At 51.7% G+C, this 18,636-nt stretch overlaps 8 protein-coding genes across 8 annotated transcripts; 3 read left to right on the top strand and 5 right to left on the bottom strand.

Annotated features, from left to right (window-relative positions):
- Positions 1-15: 15 nt before the first annotated feature.
- On the bottom strand, positions 16-1,005 carry N7511_003596 (proteasome regulatory particle base subunit RPN10; the record flags this gene model as incomplete). Its single annotated transcript, XM_057126021.1, has 4 exons — positions 16-561; positions 618-837; positions 891-929; positions 980-1,005. 4 exons carry the CDS (start codon positions 1,003-1,005, stop codon positions 16-18), a joined length of 831 nt encoding a protein of 276 aa, XP_056984911.1.
- Positions 1,006-1,205: 200 nt separating this feature from the next.
- On the top strand, positions 1,206-2,366 carry N7511_003595 (uncharacterized protein; the record flags this gene model as incomplete). Its single annotated transcript, XM_057126020.1, has 3 exons — positions 1,206-1,326; positions 1,380-1,653; positions 1,712-2,366. The coding sequence occupies 3 exons, from the start codon at positions 1,206-1,208 to the stop codon at positions 2,364-2,366; spliced, it is 1,050 nt and encodes a 349-aa protein (XP_056984910.1).
- A 1,239-nt stretch (positions 2,367-3,605) lies between these two features.
- N7511_003594 (GTPase-activating protein LRG1) lies at positions 3,606-7,518 on the bottom strand (the record flags this gene model as incomplete). Its single annotated transcript, XM_057126019.1, has 5 exons — positions 3,606-4,091; positions 4,147-4,433; positions 4,487-5,572; positions 5,634-7,044; positions 7,108-7,518. 5 exons carry the CDS (start codon positions 7,516-7,518, stop codon positions 3,606-3,608), a joined length of 3,681 nt encoding a protein of 1,226 aa, XP_056984909.1.
- Positions 7,519-8,658: 1,140 nt separating this feature from the next.
- Positions 8,659-10,314, top strand: N7511_003593 (ubiquitin-conjugating enzyme E2; the record flags this gene model as incomplete). Its single annotated transcript, XM_057126018.1, is given in 6 exon segments — positions 8,659-8,691; positions 8,744-8,920; positions 8,974-9,014; positions 9,034-9,144; positions 9,256-9,418; positions 9,469-10,314. The coding sequence occupies 6 exon segments, from the start codon at positions 8,659-8,661 to the stop codon at positions 10,312-10,314; spliced, it is 1,371 nt and encodes a 456-aa protein (XP_056984908.1).
- A 388-nt stretch (positions 10,315-10,702) lies between these two features.
- Positions 10,703-11,996, top strand: N7511_003592 (C-3 sterol dehydrogenase/C-4 decarboxylase; the record flags this gene model as incomplete). The annotated part of the gene is made up of 2 exons (XM_057126017.1): positions 10,703-11,278; positions 11,334-11,996. The coding sequence occupies 2 exons, from the start codon at positions 10,703-10,705 to the stop codon at positions 11,994-11,996; spliced, it is 1,239 nt and encodes a 412-aa protein (XP_056984907.1).
- Positions 11,997-12,298: 302 nt separating this feature from the next.
- Positions 12,299-13,875, bottom strand: N7511_003591 (uncharacterized protein; the record flags this gene model as incomplete). The annotated part of the gene is made up of 2 exons (XM_057126016.1): positions 12,299-12,880; positions 12,937-13,875. The coding sequence occupies 2 exons, from the start codon at positions 13,873-13,875 to the stop codon at positions 12,299-12,301; spliced, it is 1,521 nt and encodes a 506-aa protein (XP_056984906.1).
- Positions 13,876-14,800: 925 nt separating this feature from the next.
- N7511_003590 (uncharacterized protein) lies at positions 14,801-16,634 on the bottom strand (the record flags this gene model as incomplete). The annotated part of the gene is made up of 5 exons (XM_057126015.1): positions 14,801-15,623; positions 15,674-15,814; positions 15,873-16,220; positions 16,278-16,375; positions 16,425-16,634. 5 exons carry the CDS (start codon positions 16,632-16,634, stop codon positions 14,801-14,803), a joined length of 1,620 nt encoding a protein of 539 aa, XP_056984905.1.
- A 986-nt stretch (positions 16,635-17,620) lies between these two features.
- N7511_003589 (sugar O-acetyltransferase) lies at positions 17,621-18,438 on the bottom strand (the record flags this gene model as incomplete). Its single annotated transcript, XM_057126014.1, has 3 exons — positions 17,621-17,981; positions 18,049-18,285; positions 18,338-18,438. 3 exons carry the CDS (start codon positions 18,436-18,438, stop codon positions 17,621-17,623), a joined length of 699 nt encoding a protein of 232 aa, XP_056984904.1.
- Positions 18,439-18,636: the final 198 nt, after the last annotated feature.

Genomic DNA, 18,636 nt, shown 5'->3' with positions numbered 1-18,636 from the left:
GAAGGCGCGAGAGCCTCACGCAGTATCCATCTTGTCCTCGTCCTTCTTATCTTTGTCGCCGCTGGAGCCTTCCTCGGGGATGTTGCCCAGTTGCGTCTTGCCTTCCTGCTCTTCCTGATCGCGCTTCTCCTTCTCCTGTCGATTCTTCTCCTCCTCAAGCGATAACCGCAGAGCAAAGGCGAGCTCGGGGTCATTCTCAGCAGCGTCCTCGAATCCGAAATTACCACCTTCGGCGCCCTCGCCTCCTCCACTGCCAGTGCCGGCATCTTCACCGGCCAGGATCGGGGTCTGCTGGAGCACCTCGCTGAGCAATTGAGGACCCGGAGGGATGATGGCGAGATTGGAACCATCGCCACTCTTAACGTTCTCAACAAAGGCCTCCAGCTTCTTGGTCTGATCGGACTCGAGGTCTCCGAATGCCACCACGTCGATTGACACATTGTTCTTCTTCATCTTCTTGGCTAGCTTCACAAGGGTCTTCTCATCTTCTTCGATAGGGGAGCACGAGAAAACGATGATGCGTTGGCGTTGGGACTTTTCCATACGGTGCTTGAGGGCCAACTAAAATAGCGTAGAGTCAGTGACGAGAAGCTTAGAAATCGGCCTGAGGAACTCACAGCTGCAACCTGAATACTCGAGCTAAGATGAGATGTGCCGTGGATTTTTGTCTCATGAAGACCGGCCAGGATTGCACCAAAGTCGGATGTGAAGGTTGACAGCACCTCGGGGCCCTTGCCGCCCATGCTCATGAGGCCGACAGCTGACTGTGGGTGTACACGCATCTTAACGCTGTGGATGATACTGACAGCATCGACTTGAGATTGCCACCGGGTTGATCTATCAGAATTAGATGTTATCCCAAGATGAAAGAGCAGCAGCACGATACTCACGTGTAGTCTCCATTGCGACTGCTTTCGCTGTTGTCGACACTATAGCTAGTCAGGATTATCGGCCAGAATGGGGGAGGAAAGTCACCAACATGATCATAGTAGCTTCGAGCGACATGATGGCAGGTAGGAATGAAATTAATGTAAAGAAGGCAAAGGTAAAGAAGGGCAAATTGGGGGAGATGAAGACGGATGACGAAGGCGAGGTGGAAGCTCTGCATTCTGCCCGCTCTCTCCGCCCTCTCTGGCTGTTTGTTGTGGTCCTCCTTGCTCCGCCTTGACTTCAGCATCCCACCTAACGTTATATCCCTTTGCACAATGCCCGCTATGAAGCGTAACTCCGACGCCATGGACGTCACGCCTATGGGCAGTCCTACCAAGAAGATGCGTCTCACTCAACACCAGAAGCAGGCATTGATGGACAATCTACAACTTGAAAGTAGGTTGCGACATAGTCTTCCTATGCACACACGGTGCTTACCTATGTTTTAGTTACTGAGCGCGCACGTAAGCTTCGTGCTCAGTATGCTCTTCAAGCTAATGACCTTCGGGCGCGTATTGAGCGACGCGTTAACCGAATCCCACTCTCGTTGCGCAAGGCATACATGGGGGAGCTGCTCGACAAGCACAATGCCACGGTAAACAAGCAACAGCACCTGTCGCCATCTCGAAAGTATTCACCTGCGAAGGTGTCGCGTAACCTTGCAAGCATCTCTGTCGACCCGGAAACCTCTGCTACACGCGACGGTCGAACTCGGAGGGCAAGGTACGATATCCCATATGCTCAACATGAACTTGAGCTCGCCAACTAACCTCCGAAACAGCCCTGATGGCCACTTCTCTGACAAGGAGAACGCTCCTGCTAGCGAAGGCTTGAACAACCCCAAACGCCGTGTGAAGGCAGGACCTGCCGGCGGGGCTTCGCGCGTGGTGTCTCAAGAAGTGCGAGGCAACGAGAACCGAATCCTATCTCCCAAGTCCAACAATTCGCGAACCTACCCACACTCACCTTTCCGTGCCTCGCCTGAAAAGGGTCAACCATCGTACCTCTCCCGCCCCACATCTCCACTGAAGCCTTCTAGTCCGCTGCGATCGCGCGGTGCCACTGTATCCGCGGTGAAGGACCAGCGTCCTCCTTCCCGGGCCCAGAAGACGACCAATCGTGCTGCTACAGGACCTAAGACTACTACTCGCTCGCCTTTGCCACGCCCGGCAACTCGGCAGGCAGAGCGCAGGAATAGTACCTCATCTAATGCATCCTCGGGTACCACAGTCACAAAACCCACTCGAACTGGAACCGGTGCTAGAAAGGCTACAGCGGCCTCTAGCGCCGCTGCAAAGAAGCCGGCTGCTCCTCGCATGCAGGCTGCGTCAATGGCTGTTAAGAAGCCTGCTAACACTCCTTCAATGCGGAAGACTACTGCTCCTGCTGCTACTGAAAACGCAACTCGAACCCGAGCATTGCGCAAGCGGATTTAGAGAGGCCGTCGTGAACCATACAGCGATTTTCTGCTTTGGAGTTGGGTGGGATCGTGTTACTTTGAGCGTGGGTGACTTCTTATGGATATTTGATCCTGGGCGCTGTTCTTTTCTTTTTCATTATGCGGAGGAGTATCATAATAGGTGTCTTTCTAGAATGTCAATCATACATTCAGGTCCTTATGAGGGCTTCCATCCAAACCCGTTCATTCAATTTCAGTGCATTTCTAGTGTCTTGAAGAGATAAATTGAGTCGTCCTCTAAGCCAGAAATGCGCATGCTGAAGCATCTCCCATAGACAAGGCGGAAACCGCTCGAAGTGATATCACTGAGACCCGATAGTTGACGTGAAAAGCGTGCAGCACACCCAACTGTCATGTCTGAGGATTAATTGATACTATCTCTGGCCAATTTCTCATAGCTTGCAACGCTCACATAAATACGGGGAAATCGGCAGTGCCAGCTCGTAAACACTAGGCTGTTCATCGACGGTAAGGTGTCGCAATGGTCTCTGGTGGTAAGTAAATAAGGTTCACAATAAGTTATAGAAGGAGACAAAGTGAAGATTTTGGGGACGCATGAGAATAAACAGACACAGACGTGGATCGAGAATAGAAGATTAGGGGGAAAGCTCACAAGAGAAATGCACAATTTACTTCAGAATCTACAGATCAGATGCCATGGCAATCATGTTCATTGGACAAAATGAGAGAGCAAGGAAATAAGAGGCTCCCTGGTGTTTAAAAAAGAAGCCAAACCAAGAGAGAAGAATGAGAATGGAAGGAAAGAAACAAAAAGGGTCTAGGTAAAGCCGGAGCCTGGCCCACGAGAAAAGAAGAGAATGAGCATGCTCAAAAGTCGGAAAGAATGAATAAAGCAGGACATGTATGGGTCCAGAGGGACAGGTAGGGGTATGGCTGATCCCTCTAATCAGATGCAGATGAACAAAAAAAAGCAAGGCATCATAGCCCCTATAGAGATGGAGAAAAAAAACAGGAACTAATCCACAGCGGTCAACCAGCTTGATCACTGTGGGGGAATTTTCAGGGAGAGAAAAAAAAGAAAAGAACTCCGTCAACCAAGCCTGTCACTCAACAAAAGGAGAAGAAGAAAAGAACGCTAAGCAAGCCCCCAAGAAAAGAGTACACTCCACAGAGAAGGAATCAGACGGATGAATGCAAATCGAGATTTATCACAGAGCAGCTGTGCAGGAATAGAAGAAGAAAAATCAGAACCTGTCTATCCAGTAACGCCCATGGCACCTGGACTTGGACGCGGTCGATATGCAACATTTTGTGATTGACCATCGGGGGCACTGGCACTGGCGCTGGCACCGGCACTGGCGAGAGCATTTGGCTGACTACCATTGCTGGTGCTTCGGTCACGGTGATAAGCCGCTGGAGGTGGGCCAAAGTCGAGACCAGCTTGAGGGTTGGCACTGGCCGAGTGTGTGTGGCTACTGGGCCCTGGCACATGGCGGACTGAACTTTGCATTTGCCAGGCCGCGTCCTGAGAAGGGTCGGTCTCAATACGTGCAGAGGCTGGAGCGCTGTTGTTGCGGTTGGGTGTGGTGATTGTGAACGTTTCACCACCGTTCTCAGGTTTCTGTGAGAAGCTGCCTCGCGCAATATCACCGTAGCGTTTCAAAATTTCCTTGGTCGTTACTTCAGCATTCTCTCTGAAAAGAGTCGGGTCGCTCAAAATCGATTGCAGGTCTTCCGGAATCTAGGGAATAGTCAGTATACAGGAATAGTGAAAGGAAGAATGGTGGGGGACTGACCTCGCACATGGCGTCGTTATACGTGATCAAGGCGTTGACAGCCTCAATAGACAAGAAGCTCTCATCCACGGTGCTGTTCTTGGCATTGGGGTAGAGAATGTTAGGCGTGATGACAGTTGCAAGATTATGAATGTCCATCTTGCTTCCAGAGTCCTCATCCACATGTGAGAATGATGATGTCCAGTTCAAGAAGGCGAATAGAACTTCCATAGTATCGCGGTGAGCCTTGGGTAGCAAACAACATGACAAGTGCAGTACTCGCTTCTGCTTCTCTGGATCGGGTAGTTCTGTCGAATGTCAGTATGGATGTTGTCAGCAAGATAGACTCTGTCGGACTTACTTTGAGAAATGACAAAGAGTCGGTGAAGCTTGAAAGTCAATAGGGGATCAGGCATCTCACGAAGGAACTTCTTCAAGAGTGCTGCAATCTGTACAGGGGTCTCCTTTGTCAAATCAACTTGGTCATACTTGGTATCAATCGTCTCCGCAATATCCTTCAGTCGCCGGATGTTGCCGTTCTTTCGGAAAACACCTTCCACAGACATATCCATCTGTCGCATAGCAGAAACGGAATCGTCGACCAATGTTGGGATGCGAAGCGCACCAGGGCCAACACCGTGGCTTGATTCTGTGCCCTCCTTTTCAACCAGGTAGTCCAGGCCAACACCGAAGACACCCTTCTTCTTGCCACCCTTCTTGTTGTCCTTGAAGGCACGACCAAAGATGTTCCAAATAGTAGGTTTGCGCGACTCGATGAGGGAAAGCAATTCCTCCATATTGAAATAGCCATCCAACAGGGGTTCCATCTGTAACACAGCAACGTGGCGGACGATGAAGTACTCCAAAGCTGTTAATTCAGAGAAATATCGCTTGGACCGGGTAGGCTCCATGAGTGCCTCTAGGTTTCCACTCGACACTCCGCGTTGATGGCCGCGGTTGTATCTGGGCATGGGCTCTATCCCACCAACGAGCTTTGTACCAGCATGTTTGTATGCGTTGGGTCGTTGCTCCTTGGCCTGCTCAGCCGCGACGATGCGTGGAATATCGTCCAGCGTCAAAGCATCTTGTGTACCGAATGTTAAATCGGTCACAGTGTCACCATTTGCATCTCTTTCCTCGACGATCTGGAATCCAGCGCCCCGTGGATCAGATCCCTCGTTGCCGGAGGATCCTGGACGGGCACTTCGTCCTTCAGGGCCATCAATGATCCGTGATGCGCGGGCTCTCTTATATGTTGTGGAGAGAGTTCGCTCATTACGAATAGATCGTAGACGACGCATCTCACCCACGGTCTGCTCAAGGGACGATTCTTCAAATCCGTCCCGGGAGCCCCCAGTGTAAGAATAAGAACGTCTATTTGGACGGCGACCGTCGCCAGGCGCTCGATGGCCTTCATTGTCTTCATATCCCTGCAGATTGGGGTCATCTGAGGCGTAACATATTAGCCAGTCTGCTAGTGTAATCGGGGGCATGGTAGTAAATCTCACCTGAGGTGTGGGGCAAAGTCCCTCCAGACCGAAGTACAGCGAGAAGTCGCGCCAGCGCCACCTTCAGCAAGAATATGAATTGCTGCAGCTTTGACACTGAGACGAAACCACCGTAGACCGTGGATCCAAGGTTCTTCTGAGTGGCACAGTCATTGCAGTAGACTTGTTCCTCAGATTCGCTCCATAATGCTTCGGAGAGTTCGGCAGTCAGATCCTTCTCACATGTAGAGCACGTAAGATGAGGAGGCTTAATGTGCCAACGACTTTGTCCCAACAAAACACATTCGTCGTCAATTGGTTCTTTGCAGGCAATACAGCAGTCTGACAACTGATCAGCCAACCCCTCCACCCCAGTCATGAGATCAAGTGAAGCTCTCTCGTCTTCCATTTCTGCGAGTGTTTCGAGATCACGAAGATGCTGCAGGAAGTTGTGCAACCCATCAGGTGCTGATTTCTCTCGCTCAAGCTTCAGTGCACCTTGCAGTCCGATGCGGATCAAGAGCTTGAGGTAATGAGCAAGACCAGTCACCAAAGACAGAAGTTCTTGTGTGACGCCTAGTTTGCGCACTCCGGTCTCTTGGGTTTTTGACAAAAGAGCGAAGAAGGCGACAATCTTCTTGCAGAGAAGTTTGGCTTCGCGGCCATAAGAAAGTTCTGATGTAACATTAGCTGTTGGTTCAGATGAATCCAAGGGACCGATGGACTCACCCTTCAACTCGTGGGATTTGATATAGTTCGCTAATTGGTCGACCGCGCTAAAGAGAATTTCGACGTGACCAATAAAGCGTTTGGCGACAAGAACGCCGTCAAGGTAGGCGCCATTGCTGACGTGGAGGAGCATGTCGGAGATGCAAGCAGCAGATGATTCCTCGAACGTTGAGAGTGTGTTCCAGATGTTGAAAACCTTGTCCTCCATGATATCTTCTTCTTCACGGATTTGTTTCCGTTCTTCCTCGGTCGCATCCTCATCAACTGGTGGAGGCTCCCAAGTCTGGCCCGCAGGAGATAATCTCACGTTCCAGAACTTGTGAATCATGTAGCATTCCGGGTGCCAGTGTTGATTTTGGCCGTTACGGAAGATCTCAACGAATTGTTTCAAAATTGCCGTATGACACCCATGACACCGCTGAGCGAACTGAGTCGAGTAATGGAAGTGACAGTAGACTTTGCTTTCATGTTCATAGTAGGAGTCCTGGGCACCAAAGACGGTCGGACAAACTGAACAAGTAAAATGCTCGATATGGTATTTGCGGTCCAGCGCAGTAATGTATGATCCTCGTAGTGCTCCACCACACTCGTGACAAAGAAGACTCAGTCGTCTAAAGTAGTCGGTCTCACACAGCGGAAATTGGCAGCTGCCATCCTCCGAATCCACGGGAAAGAACTTTGAAGCAACGATTTCGCCACAATCCTAGCAGTACCGAATAGTTAGAAGGGATTGAAAGTATACACCAGTGACCGAGAGTGAACTTACCTCGCACTTGAAACACTCTAGATGGAAAGTACCCCCTAGAGCCCGCACAAACTGACCAGTGAGCGATTCACCACACTTTTGGCACAGGCGCGAGGAGCCACCCGGGGATTTATTATGCTGACGCCCGTTCACTCGGGATCGGTCTCGGGGGGCCGAGTGTGTTGAACGGTCGCGATAGTGGGCCTGGTCGGGACCCAGCCCGCGACTCAAGCGACCATCGTCTTGATTCACTGGTGTGACTGGGCTTGGACCACCGGTTCGTGTGCTTGGTGATTCAAATGGAATGAGACTGTCTTCGGGAGAGGTGGGTGTATTTTTTGTGTAGCTAGCCCCGTAGCCAGAGGTGTTGACAGTAGGACGGCCGCTGGGTTTGCCTGCGACCAGGCTGGCTGGTAGGTCACCGGGGGGCATGATGGTCCCCCGTCAAAGGAGAAGGAGGGTGTTGCTGAATATAATCACGCCCAACGCTGCATGCAAAGAGTGAAGAAAACGGCCGGGGAAGCGTGGACTCGACAATACAACGCGATTAACGGAAGGAATTCTGGACTGAGCACGCGCGGTTCGAGGTCTAGTTGGGTCAAAAATTGTCACCTTGGACTTTCTCCAAAAAAGGGACTCACCCTCACGCCATATAGCCAAAACGGGCGGGGGTGGCAGATGTAGTACGGGGCAAGGAGAGTAGCGCGCGAGATCGAGGTCAGGATGCGAAGGCGGTATAGAAGATTCAGGGTCTCCAAGCGCGCAGGCTGAAGATGTGGGGATTGGAGCTTTCCAAGACCAACAGAGACGTCTCAACAATCCCAGAACAAAAGGAAAATTAAAGTGCAAGGGCGAGGGGAAGAGAAGTGGGCTGGGGGAGGAATGGAGATGGAGATGGCTTGGGCATTTGTTGCCCCCCTTATGGGTGGTCACGTGAGTCAGGGACCATCTATATGAGAGATCGTTCTTGTACGGGGGAAGATCTCGGGAGATTGTCTAGTCGATCTGCTATACTGGATTAATTGAGTTCATGCTAGCGGGTTGATTCTCTCGTATCTAGGCTCCTCATGTTTGGGGGGTGTATAATATCAGCCCCTTTCGCCGTGCTTTTTATAGCACAACCGCCTATACCAACTTCAAGATAGCGTAGTCATGACAGCTGCTCTCTAAAACTGACTTTTGACCATCCTATATCTCCTAAGTAGGGCTCATGATGATCTATTGAACTCATCTTGTCCAGCACAAACATATCTTTCACCCTTGGTTCTCTCTCACCCTCCCACAGAGTATATATGATGACCCGCACAAATAGAGCGAGAGAGATCCAATCAATCATCATGTTTGTCAATCACAAATTCCTCTGATAAAACTTAATTCTCAATCGAAAGAGGAAGAAAAAAGAAAAAGAAAGGGCAATGGAAGGGTAAGGGCACCTACAGCCTATCGTGACCAGGTATATATAAATGCCCACGCAAAGCGGACACCTCACCTCGGAACCCTGCAACGTCTGATCCTCTCGGCCTTGTTCACCTTTGACATCTCCAACACTTCAGCCTTGAGTTCTTGACCAGCATGGCCGATCAGTGTTCGCTGCGCTTGGTGCGAGTAAGTCTCCCCACCATCCGAGTGGGACTCCGAACTAAGTGAACGTCCACAGGAACTGGCTCAATTCGAGCGAAGTGAGCAGCTCGGTATGAGAGACACCTCTGTTTCCACCTCTGGTGCTGACATCACGATAGCTTTCACTGTCGCTTATGATGAAAACAACACGCGAGACATCCAAGCCCTCATCATCGGGCCCCCAGGCACACCCTATGAGCTGGGGTTCTATGAAGTAAGATCAACCCGCAGAATGTATCGTCCGAGTGAAATACTGACCTTGTCCAGTTTGCCATCAGAATACCATCTGGCGAGAAAGCTCCGATATCGTGAAATTTGACGCCCCAGGCTAACCGAACTAGATTACCCTGCGAGTCCGCCAACAGTGAGGCTGAAGACCACTAATCAGGGCCGCACGCGCTTCGGCCCTAACCTCTACGCAAACGGGAAGGTTTGTCTGTAAGTACTGCTTGAAGATATTCATTGGTCTTGTGCTGACTGTCCTAGGTCGATCCTGGGGTAAAGTCTCGATCCACGCTTTAACACTGGATATTTCTGATCATGCAATAGCACATGGCCTGGAGACCGCGGCGAGGAATGGTCTCCCGCCCAAGGACTGGAGTCAGTCCTGCTATCTATCCAAAGTCTGCTATCCTCAAACCCATATATCTTGGAGCCAGGGTTTGATAGCAGGGGCGCCGATACGGAGAACATAGAGGCATACAAATCCAAGGTGATAATAAACGCGGAGGGATAGTCTCGAGAATACTGACATTTTTACAGATACGACACGAGAACCTTCGACTGGCAGTTCTTGACCCTCTAGAAAAAGCCCTCCAATGTCCCGCATTAGCCTGGCAACGCAGAGCGCAAAGAACTGGCGATGGACAAGCATCTGATCAATCCACACTGAGTGCCTTTGGGGACTTTTGCAAACAACGATTCCTCTGGTACCTGGATCTTTACAACAACGTGATTGAGAAAGGCATCGTGGACGACGCACGGAGACACGAGACCCCATTTATCCAGATGCCGTTTGAGAGTTCGAGCAACGGTATGCATGGTACATGGGATTACACCAAGCTGAAGACTCGCCTAGAAAGCATCCAAGAACAGTTGATGGAGGAGACACACAAGTGGCCTATCGAGGGCCTGACATTGACCAAAGAGGACGCTGGGATTGCGGTGAAATTGCTGGGACAGCATGAGCAAATTGTTGCGGAAATGAAGTCTCGGACGCAGGTCATGGACCTTTCTCTTGTTGATGGCAACCCTTTCGTCTGGCGACTCACCTACGCTGGCCGCACGGAATCTCGACTGGAGGGTGGTATCATCAAGATCAAGATCTTCATCAGCCCTCGACACCCGTTAGAGCAGCCCCGTGTGTTTGTTGAGTCACCCCTCTATCATATCCGTGTCTCCAAGACGGGTGTGATGATTTATCTGCCTGCTCGAGCTGACGAGATCCGTCATCACATCGACGGCATCATCAACGCCCTGGAGGAAGACAGCCCGCCATACAACCCACTCATGACCGTAAACCCGGAGGCAAGTTCTCAGTGTTGGGGAACTGAAGTGGAGCGTAGGCTCTACCGTCGCAAGCTTCGAGCGTCGCTAGAGGCATCCTAAGTCTCAGTTCTGTCTGTTCAGGGGGGTGCCAGTGAGATTGGTTTCATCTTGAGCCAGTCTGTTTTAACGTTTTAATTTGCTTGATTCGCAGGTCATCTCCAGATATCTGCCTGGGGGTGTTAATCGAAGAGGATTCGCGATGGCGGAGAGCCGAGGGATTGTGAGAGGGGGGAGCAACAGGGTCAAGAACGATTAAATATTTCTTAACTCAATACTCAATACTGCTGCAAACATACGAATGAGAAAACCATCCCCCATCAGAAGTAGGTTAAGAATCAACCGTTCCAGTGACGTGAACCGGAGTCGAAGTGGATGAGCGCACGGCCCACTTGGTTCTCCGCAAGAACTTCCCCTTTTCACCAGTTCAAACCACTTCTCAACTCACATCATGTCGGCGAAAAGGCGCACACTAGAGCTCGGAAATGTCTTGGTGGTTGGAGGCTGCGGTTTTCTGGGGTGGCACATTGTCGATCACCTGCTGAACTTCCCCTCCGAGACCGACCCCAGCGTCGCCCTCCCCAAGCCGCAGGGCGATGCACGCTTCGACTTCCCGACTCTTGGATCGCGGTACCCAGACTATCACTCGACCGTGTCTGTTGTCGACTTGCGCACAACCAACAACCGTCTTCCCGGCGCAAAGTACTATGACGGCGACATCACGTCCGTCGAGTCCATGATGGAGGTCTTCAAGGCTGTTAAGCCTGATCTGGTCATCCACACTGCTTCGCCTTCTATGATTGAGGGCAACAAGCCGCTGCTGCACAAGGTCAATGTGGAGGGAACCCGGACCCTTCTGGAGGTTGCTGGTGGCGAGCACGGTGACTGGGGTGGCAAGTGCAAGGCTTTCGTCTACACCAGTTCCAGCTCCGTCGTGCACGACACCCAGAGTGACCTGAAGAACGTCAACGAAGAGTGGCCCTACATCCGCGGCCCCTCGCAGAAGGAGTACTACTCCGAGACTAAGGTGAGAGATGATCGAACACAACCTTTGAACCAGTTGCTAACCATATTACGTACAGGCTGATGCCGAAGAACTTGTCTTGAAGTACAACCGCCAGTCCCCGACCGAGATGATGACCTGCGCCATCCGCCCGGCCGGAATTCACGGAGAAAAGGACACCACAGTGACTCACAAGATCCTGGAGCACGGCTCCCAGGCATCGGACAGAGTGCTACGGATGCAGCTTGGTGACAATGAGAACCTGTTCGACTTCACCTACGTCGGTAATGTGGCGTATGGTCATCTTCTCGCCGCGCACCGACTTTTGGCGAGCTATGATCTTCGCGCGGCGGGTCAGGGCGGGCCCCTCGACTACGAGCGCGTGGATGGCGAGGCTTTCAACATCACTAACGACTCTCCTATCTACTTCTGGGATGTGACCCGTGCCATGTGGGCGCTTATTGACCGGATTGTTGAGCCTGACCAGGTTTGGGCTTTACCTGAGGGTCTTCTCGGCCCTATTGGTGGCCTTGCTGAGACTGTCTTGGGATGGTTCGGCAAGACCCCCCGTCTCACTGCTCGGACTGTACGATACTCTTGTATGACTCGTTACTACTCCACTGAGAAAGCCAAGCACCGTCTCGCTTACCTGCCTGTTGTGCCTTTGGATGAGGGTATTGCCCGTGCGGTTGGGTACATTGTCGAGCAGAACCGACAGGCCGGTGGAAAGAAGACACTGTAATTGATTTAGATGAGAAAAGGCATCTTATGCTGTATTAATATGATTTATTAGCCTCTTGCCGTTGAAGCTATACAGTTGGAGCTACGATAGAGAAGTACTTTGGAGTAGAGTGAAAAATATTGTAGAACGAGTTCGTTGTATCACGTATATATCCTTATATGCCTGGTCCCTGACCGGCGTTCCCATCACATTGTTACAAGCATTCATAGATCATAACCAGCGCCAATGGGCCTTTCCCTTGACGCACTGTAATGACACCCGGAGTGGGGGAAAAAAAAGAAACTCCAAAGTATGCAATCCGCTTAAACCAGATATCTGAAGCCCTTGCGCATGCGCAAAGACTCGTTGGCATGCTCAAGAATATCATTATCCGTTGTGTCAGCCATCTCACCAGCCTCAATCTGCTTGTTCAGGCTAAGCAGCATGTGGCGGAAGTACCAGCATCCGATGACGGTGACACCGAACATGGCCAGCACGATTCCGTAGCTGGATCGGTAGCCGTTGTTCTCCAAGTCCCAGACGTAGGAACCGGCCACGTTACCCAGTTGACTAAAGGCGTTGATCATGGCGATGGCCACGGCACGCTTGGCTGGTGGACGGGGGAAGGAGGAACTGATCCAGGAGTAGAACACAATAAAGCCTGCGTAGGAGCCTGCCTGCAGGAAGAGTGCTACGTATCGGGCTGCCACGTTCAGGGTGGACATGCTGATGACGAAGCCGACGGCTCCCATTGCGATCGGGCCGAATATGTGCCAGACCTTCTCCTGGGTTTTATCCGCGTGCCATGCGTTGATGACGGAGAAGATACAGGAGAAGACCCATGGGGGAGCACTCATCAGGAGGGTAGGGACATAGCCGAATCCAAGGGTACCAGTGAGAGTGGGCTGGGAGCAGTCAGTACACGTTGTGATCTTGGGGATCGGGGGTCAAGAGAACTTACGAAGAAAGCGTTGAAAGACAATCCAACGACATAGGCAACAAAAGTGAACATCATCACGTAGATCTTGGGATCCTTCAGAGCCATCATCAGACCGCCCATGGCACCGAGCTCCTCGGAGTCGGTATCCGCCTCACCAACATCCTCGAACATACGGAGCTGGGCCACTTGACGCTCCTCTTCGGTGAAACCACGAGCGTTATGGGGCAGATCCGGGAGAATGAAAGCAGCCATGATGGCCAGGAACATGGTCACGGCACCCTCGATCCAGAACAGCCAGCGCCACGCGGCGTGGCCCAGGACGCCCTGCATGTTGGACAGGACACCGGCACCCACGAGGGCGGAGAAGGCGTTGGAAATCAGGTTACCGCAGAACAAGAGGGCATTGCGGGAGGTCAACTCGCGGCGCGTGTACCACTTGGACAAGATGAGCAGAGCACCGGGCAGGAAGGCCGCCTCGATGAAGCCCAACAGGAACCGAATGGCCACCATGTGTCCAAAGTTCTTGGCGTTGCCGGACATGGTGGAGATGAGACCCCAGATGAGCATGGCACAGGCGATGTAGAGCGAAGGGCGCGAGATGCGGTTGATGAACATGTTGGACGGCACTTGCATGATAATGTAGCCCACGTACAGGATACTCAGACATGTCGAGTACTGGGTGTTGGTGAGTTGCAGGTCTTCCTGCAGACCCTTGAGACGGGCCGCGGCCATGTTGTTGCGGTCCAGGTAGTTCATGATATAGATGAAGACGAACAGACTGCATCGGGCGTCGAGCTTCCTCTTGAGACTCTTCTCGACGACGACGCGACGAGCGGGATCCATCTGAGTCGCAAGGTTCTCTTGCTTGGTCGAGGCAATGTGCTCGACATTCTCATACCTCTCCTTCTCGACCTCAACCTCTGTCCGGGAATTGGAAGCTCGTGAGATATCGTCCGCCATGACTGTTGTATAGACTGTATAGAGAATTCACATTGAAACCAGGGGGACTCTCCTCACCTTTAAGACAAAAAAAAAGAAGGACCACCACCCCCCGCGCTAATTTCCCGTCCCAATTTTTCACCATTTTTCCAAGCAATTTTTTTTTAAATTTTACCCCGGTACCCCCACGCCCGAAGTCATGAGACGCGGGGGGGCAGTGGAGCGGAACAGAGAATGTCCCTGAGAATGGAGACTCGGCCAGGCCGACGAATGGCATGGACGGCCCATTCCGGGATGGGAAGACTAGAAGATTTCACGAGATTCTCACGAGTTCTCACATCTTAGGGTTTATGATGGGGGAATCTGGATAGTTGACGAGGCTAAGTCGATGGCCATACTCTCCCAATGTCATGTCCTGTCATCTGGTATTCTCCTAGCATAACCCTAACCCTAGCCTCACGGCCATGCCAGACCCCAATCGGCCCGGGACAAACCGGCATCGGAAGCGGTCAGTCCGGGTTTGTGCAATCCCGACTTCCCCGCCTCTCCGCAAAGTTCTGCTCGCTTACCGTTCCCGTGTTGTTGGTCCTGACTTTCCCTTGTTGGCAGCTCTTGTCCGGTATTCCGGTATCCCACAGGAACGTGTGGACGGCCATGATTAGACTTTAATTGAGGCATTTAATGCTTTCTAGGACGTCCCTCCACATACTCCCCCAACTCCCCCAACTTTCCAACTCGCCAATGCTCTCCACAGTAGAACCATCCATGGATGGACGTCATCCGATGTAAACCCCGACGTTGACAAATCATGCCTCAGAATGCCATTTCGAGCCAAGACCCACTGCCAATCTAAGCTTACGCTCAATCGGGTAACTCAACCACAGATCCTGAAGCATCCCACGTTGCATCCCCCCTCAATCCACCCCCCAAACCCCCGAAATGACGCTCAAGGGCGGGCACTGGCAGGGAACAGGTGGACGCCAGTGGCTTCGCCCTGATCCGGTAGCTCAATCTCGATGTCATCCTCGGGCCACCCTTCTCGGTCATCCTTGACAAGTCGGACACAGCACACGTCAAGGATCAGCGCAACGGCACTGATAGCCACCCCGAAGAAAAGTGCCGCCCGATAGCCCAAAATCGGGCTCCCGGATCGGCGTGCGATGTGCGTCTCAATGGTGGAGGCAAACCCCAGACCGAGACTGTTTCCGTACAGATTGAGTGTGCCGATGACAGACCCCGCAATTCCCTGTTGATGACGTCGGACCGAGTTGCTGGCGATTATCTGCCCCGCGGTATATACAAAGTCAGGACAGAAGGAGAACAGGATGACTGAAGGGAAAACCTGGGCCCAATAACTTTGATGAACGGGCAGCGTCGCCATGAGTACGTTGGAGACTAAGATGGTCATGGTGCCGATGGCGAGAATCCATTGCGCCGCCAGTCGGGGGATCATCCACGCGGCGAGAATCGCTGCCCCCGTGGCACAGATAACAAAGGGTGTCCACCCCACGGCAAACTGGAGTGGTGACCAGTGCCACACCTTTTGCAGCCACAGGACCTGGTACCAGATCAGAGTGCCTACCGCCATGTAATTCAGCAGCACAACCAGGAGCAGCATCAGGAAAGATGGAGCCCGAAAGATGTCCAGCGGCATGATTGGCTCGGCCGCATAGTTTCGCTCCCAGAGCAAGAAACCGGCAAACAGGAACACGGAGCTGATCAGGAGAATAATCTCATAATGAGTCGCCCAACCAACACTCGGTGCTTGACTATATGAAATGAGCATGGCAGTCAGTCGTGCACTAGGAATCAGCCTTACTTCCAAACAAAGTTGAACAAGATCAATGATCCTATGCCGAGGGCTGAGCCAATGTAATCGATTTTCCCATTTCGGTCCACAGGTGGCTCGCGCGGACTCAATACCCAGATAGGCAGAAAGGTGATGAATCCAAGACATGCACTATCAGTGTCAATCTTGGACTGCGACGGCAAGTTCTCATGCCCTCATACCCACTTACATGAAAATGAAGAACCACTTCCACTCCGTCCGCTCTAGGAAAGCACCCAAGAACAAGGCGCCAAAGTAGCCTCCTACGGGGGCCGACGCCCCAAAGAACCCCAGACTGACATTTCGCACACGGCCGGGAGGGTTGGTGCTGGAGATCATGGCGACTGCATTCGGCATAATGAACGCACCGCCCAACCCGGCCAGAGCCCGTACGGTGATGAATGCGAAGAAGTTAGTGCAGAAGGCACTGGCAAGTGTGCACACTGTAAGCCAGGCACCGCCGGCCAGAAGGAGTTCTCGGTGGCCATTCACATCTCCCAATCGACCACTCACTAGCACGAAAGTGCCTTGTGTTAGTCTGTAGATATGAGTTAGTATTGCTGATGAATCTCCGGGTTCAGTGTCTGGTTCTCACGCATAGCTAGCAGCCATCCATGATGCATAAGAATCTTTGGCGCCTAATGATTCGCTCAAGGCGCTGCCCCCAGCAACGCCCGCGAAATTGACCGTCATCTCCCCGCTTTAGTAAAGAGCTAGCAAAAGGGTTGAATTTGATACTCACCTGCACGACATTTGCAAGCACCAGCAATATAGTAATGACCACTCGACGTGATTGGGTCGTTCGACTAGGCACCGTTTGCTCGAATACGGGCTGATCCGCCCTGGGCATTGAGTGGGCATCTGCCTCTGCTGTCGCCGAATTGGGGATGACTGGAACCTGGGGTGGCTGAGACGGGGTGGATTTCACCTGGATAGCGTGTAACATGAACATCTTGAGAGAAGGTTGGAAAGATGAATTCTACTCCAGCATTATTCCCTATAACTGAGCATCTGAGTGCGGAGAAGGGTCCAAGCCAAGGTAAGTACCTGGGGTATCCTGCTGGATTTATCAGCATGCGGAGGCCCCGCGCAGTACAATTCCGGGGTTCATCAAATATTCTTTTCTACTGTTCTTCTGGGCTTGTTCACTCTATTTATATAGTATCTAATAGCAGCCTAGCGTTGATATCGTGGAGAGCAATCTACTACATACTGTAAGCTGTACATCCCTGAACATTAAGTTAACATTCAAGGAAAGTGATTCTTGATCTGCAATAACTCAGAGGACTATATCCATCATGCTGTGGAGAATTCACAATTGTGGCCACAAATTGACGCCTTAGTTGCCAGGCGCCCTAATAATCGTAACTTATAGTGTCCTACTATAGTGCGAGGTGGGACTTGTGAGAAGTCTTCCGATGCTATTTTTAACGGATAAGACATGTTTGGCACTCGAGAAATGCAGACTACCAATGGAATGAATTATACTGCCGATAGTCGCTTGGACTGAGAATGCAATTACCCTTTGACATTGACATGTAATAGGCTTCACTTGTGGCACTGTTGAGTCCACACATCTGTCTTGCTTGGATCCGTTGGCTGTAAATCATAGAAAAAGGCCACATCTTTCCAAATGGAACAGACTTTGGAAAAATCCTGTCGAGCGCCACAGAAGACATTTCATCTCGTAAAAAGATATATTGTGGGGGTCCACTGGTGCTGCCCAAGTCTACGATCACGATCACGACGATGACGACTTCATTCTCTCCCACTGGCAACAATCTCTATCTGGACCTGACGATCCCAACGCAAAGAGTGCCGGAGGAAAATAACAACGACATTTAGTTTAAACGAACATCCGCGCCTACATGCCGACCAGTGTACCCCCACGCAATGACGCCCCGGGGCCCACATCGGCAAATCCTCGGATTCCCGTCTCTAAGCCTCCCGAACAAGGTTGCGATATTCGTTACAGGGGTCCTGCTCTTCCTCCTCTGCCGACCGAATCTTTTTGATCACTCGACAGGGGGTACCAACCGCGACCGAGAACGCTGGAATATCCTTGGTGACAACCGATCCAGCTCCGATGGTACATCCCTGACCGATTCGAACCCCCGGTAGGACGATTACGTTGCTTCCGATCCAGCAGTCGTCCTCGATGAAGATAGGGTGGCCGAATTCGACAAACTTGCGCCGTGACAGAATGCTAGTGTCGTGACCGGCGGTGATCAGGCTCACACCAGTGCCGATTTGCACTCGATCGCCGATAACCACAAGACTGGTATCGAGGATCGTGACACTGGACTTGATTCAGAGGGGGCTCGATTGGGAGGTAACTCCCAAGACTTGAAAGGGCAGAGACTCACTTCCAGTTGAAAAAGCAGTCTTTGCCGATGCTGATATTGCTGCCGTAGTCCGGCAGGAAAGGTGGCTCGATAAAGGTTCCGTCGCCCACTTTGCCAACCACCTTTCGTAGCAACGCCAGACGCACGTCACCGATCTTGTCATATGTCACCGTCTTGGTGTCCAGGTTGTTGTAGTCTGCCGCTAGTCCGCGGCAGCGATGACGGCCCTCGAGCAGCTGCGGGATCATGGGATTGTACCTTAACCAGTCAGCTGTGTGCTTGTGCTTGTGCCTGTACCACGGAGACATACATCATTCCTGATATCATCCGGTCGTAGTCCTCACACACAGGGATTCCCTGCAACCCCTTGGAGATCTCGATTATCTCGGGGCGTAACTCTTTTGCAGCCATGACCAAAAATCAACGGAGAGAATCTAAGAAAGCGACAGAAGAAACGGACTGAATACAAAATATCGAGGTTGGGAAGGCAAGATATAAAGGCGGGGATCCCCGACAATTCGCCGGAGTGCCAAGGAATTGGGCTACTTTCCTATTTAGGCAGGACATCCAATTTTTATGTCATCACATCAAATTCAATTGAATGACTAA

This window comes from Penicillium nucicola, assembly GCF_028828085.1.
Source record: "Penicillium nucicola strain IBT 29836 chromosome Unknown utg000003l, whole genome shotgun sequence".
In the NCBI taxonomy this organism is placed as follows: domain Eukaryota; kingdom Fungi; phylum Ascomycota; class Eurotiomycetes; order Eurotiales; family Aspergillaceae; genus Penicillium; species Penicillium nucicola.
Note: the sequence above shows the minus strand (reverse complement) of the source record. Positions and strands in the feature narration are given on the sequence as shown.